This window comes from Arachis ipaensis, chromosome B10, assembly GCF_000816755.2.
Source record: "Arachis ipaensis cultivar K30076 chromosome B10, Araip1.1, whole genome shotgun sequence".
In the NCBI taxonomy this organism is placed as follows: Eukaryota; Viridiplantae; Streptophyta; class Magnoliopsida; order Fabales; family Fabaceae; genus Arachis; species Arachis ipaensis.
In genome coordinates, this window is record NC_029794.2 from 101,828,260 (window position 1) to 101,834,034 (window position 5,775).

The window sequence follows — 5,775 nt, forward strand, 5'->3', positions numbered from 1 at the left end:
CTTGACACCGGGGCCTCTTCTTCTTGCTCTTCCACTTCCTCCTTCACACTTAACATTTGGTTTACCAGCACTTCCATGTTTTTGAGGGAGTTCTCTTGGTCATTCGAGGATCTCTGTGCTTCCCCTTCATATCTTTCAAGCATGGTTTCAAGCCTTAAGAGGCTTTGGTTCATGGACGTTTGTGTGGACTGTAAGTTTTGGAAGGGATTTTGTGTCAAGGGATAGTTAAGTGATCAAGAATTTTCAAATGAAAAACTGAGAGGTGAGGTTTGACAGCTTTCCATGAATGAATCGAAGGTTTGCTCAAGTGGTTATAGCTCTTGATAAGTGGAGTATGAATTGTCAAATGCTCTCTGATTTTGATTCTCCCAAGCACAACTTAAATCATTGCCGAATTCATCACAGTATGAATCATTTTGTTGCCTTGGGGGACAATCTTGCATGAACTCATTGAAAGCATACTCCAGTGATGATGTTTCTTGATGAGTGGAATATGAACAGTTGAATGCTGTTTGGTTTTGATCCTCCCACCCACAATTTGAGTGATTATTGAACTCATCACAGTGTGGATTATTTTGTGGCATGGGGAACAATATTCCATGTATGTACTGACAGCATAATCAAGTGATAATGTCTTTGAATAATTAGAATGTGAATCATTGCATTTCCCTTCCCAACCATCATTTGTGTACGTGTCATAATAGTATGAGTCACTTTGTGGCTCTAGAAAATAGTTTATTTCACTTGATTATTCATACTCCCTCATTCCTTGTTGATACTCCCATCCACCATGAGGATAATGATATGAATCATTTTGTGGTGGTGGTTGGTATCCCATATGATTCTCTTGCTCATCTTGTGGTTCTGAGACATATCTCCATGAATTGGAGTGCTCATGATCTGTAATTTGTTGATGACATTTCCAGCCACTATTAGAAATTGGTGATGGTGGGTAATATCCCATAAAAGTTGTTTGATCACAAGATGAGTTGAACTCCATTTAAATTTTGTAAAACACAACACCATTGAAAATTGAAATTCATGTCACAGAGAAGAATTTCTTAGTGAAGCAATAACTCAAACACCTTGGTGTCACTTTAAAACAGAGAACAAAAACAAAGAAAATGCTTAATCTAGACTTCTCACCCACTTAATCATTGTTGATCTAAATCAATCCCCGGCAACGGCGCCAAAAACTTGATGGGTGGAAATAAGATTTTCACACAAAACTCACCGGCAAGTGTATCGGGTCGCATCAAGTAGTAATAACTCACAAGAGTGAGGTCGATCCCACAGGGATTGATGGATCAAGAAATTTTAGTGGGTGATTAGTTTTGTCAAGATAACATTGGTGAATTGGATGAAATTGAAGCAACATAACACAAATTACAGGAATTGTAAAATGCAGAAGATAAATGGCAGAAGCTTAGAGAGTAGAATGTAAATTAGATGAAGCTTAAATGACAAAGAAAGTAAAATTGCAGCAGATCTCACTTGCAGGAAGTAAATTGACAGAACCTTAAAGAACAAGAAATATAAATTGCATCAAGTGTAGATCAGTAGAATGTAGATTAGACAAAAGCTTAGAGAGCAAGAAAAGTAAATTGCAGCAAAATGTAACGGGGATGGGTGCTAGAAATTAAATGAAGCAGTAGATCTTGGAACAATTGTAGAGGAATTAAATTACAGGAAAGTAAATTGAGAGCAATGAGAACAGAAAGCAATGAGAACAGAATATTAAAATCAAGCTCATGTAAATTGAATTGTAAAATTGCAGGAAGAGAAATTTGTAGCAGAGAAGGAATTTGGAAACTTGCATAAGCCAATTTGAATTCAATACTTGAAATGTAAAAGTGCAGAAAATTCAAAGTGTTTCAAAGAGGAATTTCTATTCTACCCTACTCCTAATGCTCTCTAGCAGAGCCAGCCTTTCTAATGAAATGAAACAGATGCCTTTTTATAGGCTTTACAAAATGAAAATGAAAATGAAATTGAAAACAAATTACAATTTAAATGAAATTCCTATTCTATGCCAAGCCTCCTTGCCCATAGCGCTCAGTGAAGAGATGCAACGTAGCGCTCACACGCTGCGCTGGTTTCCCTCTTCGAGCCTTGGTTGCTCCCCTTTGTGAGTTTCCTTTTGGTGTAGCGCTCAGTTAAGAGATGTGAACGTAACGTTCACATGCTTCCCTTGCGCGCTTGGATTTCCTTGCATGAGGGCCCAAAAACGTTCATTCAAATGAACGTAGCGCTCAATTAATTGAATGGTCTTCCTTGCCTAATGAACGCTTACTTTATTCCTTTCATTGCCAACTTAGTGCTCATTTCCTAATGAACGCTAGTGTTCATTTATTTATTCATTGGCATTTAATAATCATGCATGCATTCATTAATTAATGCCAATGTATTACGTTAAAGCAATTTGCTTTAATAATGTACTTCATGCATTCTTCCATTGGCTTTAATTAATAATGCATTCATTTCATTCATTCTTCAATGCCAATGCATGGTTCATGATGATATCAATTAATCAAATGCATGCATGCTTTCATTAATTTTAATTACTTAGTAATGCCGTAAAGCTCATTCATTTAATTCATTTTAATTAAATGCATGCATGCATAATATTTCATGATAATAAGGCCAAGGCTTCATGGTCATGGGCCACGCTTTTAAAAGTGTGGCCTAAAGTTCCAAAGCGTGCTCAGACTTCAAAGTGTACTCCAAAATTCTTCTTTTCTTCTTTTGAACTGATTTTGTGCTATTTTGCTTCTTTTTTCACTTTGTTCCTACAAAATTTATAAAATCAAAAGATCAAGGAAATATATCATTTAAGCACAAAAGAATGCAATATTTAAGCACTAATTATCAATTTCTTGTATGAAAAAGCATAGAAAACATGACATGATGACATGTCATCAGGGACACAGCCCAATCTAAAGGCAGCCATAGCTTAAAAAGATAAAGGCGGTTCCCACTAAAGGATAAGATGACCTCACTCAAAGATAGGATAAGATAACTTATCTTATCTCTAGGGAAGTCACTCAATAATACTATAAATACACTGGAGCACCCAAGTATAACTCATACTCTGACTGTACCAAAATTCTGCTTAAAGCCCATGCTAACTTAAGCATCGGAGTCCCTTGCAGGTACCACCACCCTCCGGTGATCAAGGATCAGCAGCAACACCAGAACCAACAAGTCGGATACGACAGCTCCGGCCACCACAGCAGATCTCATCCGAGATCGACCTTCAGTTTCAGGTAATCCTCGGAACACCCCCCACAACTAAAAACGTCGTCGTTAGTTTACCCCCTCTCTTCCCAAAATCCCATTCCCTCGTATTATTAGCTAGGTCTTAACTTAGGAAAAAATAGTGGAAAAAGATAACCCTAGCCAAGCCCTCTTTCATTCTTGCTCGCTGGCCTATTCGTCGTGCAAAACCCTCATCGTCTTGCTTCAACCGTCTCAGTGTATCGTCACCGTCGCCGTCGCCACTCCATCTTCTTAGACGCAGAACCAGAATTGGTATTTTTTTTTGTGCTTTGCATTTAAGTATTTTTGCATCTTTCATGTTATGAAGAGTGTTTAAGTTAGTCACATGTTGGTGGTTTCTTTGTAGCGTACAAAGAAAGAGGACAATGAAGATCCATCACAATCTGAGATGTTTATTGTAACTCGTACGAACAAAAAAGGAGAGACTGATTCGGGAACACAAGAGACGATTGTGAGTTGTCTAGTTTCTTAGAAAAGTACACCCAAACAAGAAATGTGTTAGCTATTTTTTTATTTTGAAGCAATTGGGGTGCATGAACTTATTTTGGTCCTATTTGTGTGTAATAGGATCATATTCAAAATTTGAAACAAGCAGGATACAGTGATGATGAGGCAGTTCAAACAGTTTTCAGAAAGGAAAGACATGGTAAAGTTCGTTTCTATGGCCGATCAGTCACAAAATCCTCTCTTAAAAAGGATAAGCAAATTCGACAAATGCAACAACAACATACTGAAGTGGTTTCAACTATGGAGAAAAATCAAAATAACTTAACTTTCAAGTTAGATGGTTTAACAAACTTGATTAAAACGTTGTTACAACAAGTCAATCCTGGTATGAGTGCAGAACAAGTGCAAGTAATGATAGAAGCCGCCCAACAATCTCTGCCTGATGCAAGTAGTGCACCAAATGATGCACAGCGAAGCATTCCTCCTTCACTTGGATCGAACCATGTATCAAAGGATTTCGAAGTAAGTGCTGTTCAAAATTAGTAGTTAAATTAATAGTATATTTTTAGTACTTACTAAGCTCATTGGCTAAAACATTATATTTTTGGTTCTAAAATTTAGTTGTTTTAATTTTTATATCTTGTGCTCATCCTTATTAACTTAATTCCTCTTTATTGATCCCTCACCACTCACAAGGCAAAAAACTTAAGATACTTTCACTAAGTGTATGCAACATTTAACCGTTAAATGATGGGCTACAGTGAAGCAAATAAGAATTTTTTTTTTATCAAGTTGAAGGCTAACAAGTTTGATACCACATAGAATTTAGAATTTTTTTCAACAATTATTATTTAAGTTTGTGACTTGTGTTATAGGTAGGTCTATATCAATTGGACTTTGTTTTTTACATAATGAGGGACATGTATGTATAGGTTTTGGCTAAGATTTTCTTTCTATGTGGCTCAAAACCCTAGCATACTCCTTGCTATTTAGTGGTTGAAATTTTAAAGTTAATTGACTTATTAAACTTTGCTGCATATGTACTGCATTATCAGAAGCATTTTTACTCTATTCTAACATGTTTATTTCTTTTGCTAGCAGGAAGACATGATGTGAAGAAAATATGTTCCATACAAATATGACATGGGATGGGTCTTACACTATAGTTATCTAAATGTAATTTTTTTATGTGTTTTGTACTTTTTGAAAAGAGACTTTACTCAATATTACATGTAATTGGATAAATTACACTCTATTTTGATTTGTGTTGTTTAGACTAAAAAGTAAACATATCTAGCTTATGATGAAACTTTTATGATTTACATTTCTTGTATTTAGATTTATTTTATGATTATCATCATTTTGGGATGTGATTATGCTTTAAAAAAAATTAAAGTTCATAAAACAAAACAGGTTATGGTCACGGCAAAACCATGACCATAGATAAGGCTATGGTCACGATTTTGAGGAGGGGTGACCATAGAGGCTATGGTCACGGCCAAAACCGTGACCATAGATAAGGCTATAGTCACGGTTTTGAGGAGGGGTGACCATAGAGGCTATGGTCACGGCCAAAACCGAGACCATAGATATGGCTATGGTCACGGTTTTGAGGAGGGGTGATCATAGAGGTTATGGTTACGGTTTTAAGGAAGGGTGACCATAGGATCTATGGTCACGGCCAAAACCGTGACCATAGATAAGGCTATGGTCACGGTTTTGAGGAGGGGTGACCATAGAAGCTATGGTCACGGCCAAAACTGTGACCATAGATAAGGCTATAGTCACGGTTTTAAGGAGGGGTGACCATAGAAGCTATGGTCACGGCCAAAACTGTGACCATAGATAAGGCTATAGTCACGGTTTTAAGGAGGGATGACCATAGAGGCTATGGTCACGGCCAAAACCGTGACCATAGATATGGCTATGGTCACGGTTTTAAGGAGGGGTGACCATAGGATCTATGGTCACGGCCAAAACCGTGACCATAGATAAGGCTATGGTCACGGTTTTGAGGAGGGGTGACCATAGAAGCTATGGTCACGGCCA

At 37.2% G+C, this 5,775-nt stretch overlaps 1 protein-coding gene across 2 annotated transcripts; it reads left to right on the forward strand.

The window, feature by feature from the left end:
- LOC110267573 lies at nt 3,559-5,048 on the forward strand. Of its 2 annotated transcripts, none has more exons than XM_021113283.1 (3): nt 3,559-3,730; nt 3,847-4,248; nt 4,825-5,048. In XM_021113283.1, the coding sequence occupies exons 1-3, from the start codon at nt 3,668-3,670 to the stop codon at nt 4,840-4,842; spliced, it is 483 nt and encodes a 160-aa protein (XP_020968942.1). In that variant the 5' UTR covers nt 3,559-3,667; the 3' UTR covers nt 4,843-5,048. The 2 variants fall into 2 exon arrangements, with proteins under 2 accessions (XP_020968942.1, XP_020968943.1); XM_021113284.1 differs by having other exon boundaries at nt 3,567-3,730; nt 4,828-5,048.

Coding starts and splice junctions, on each gene's coding strand:
- LOC110267573 (XM_021113283.1), top strand. CDS start 3,668: ATGTTTATTGTAACTCGTACGAACAAAAAAGGAGAGACTGATTCGGGA. Junction 3,731..3,846: donor CGGGAACACAAGAGACGATT/GTGAGTTGTCTA, acceptor TGTGTGTAATAG/GATCATATTCAAAATTTGAA.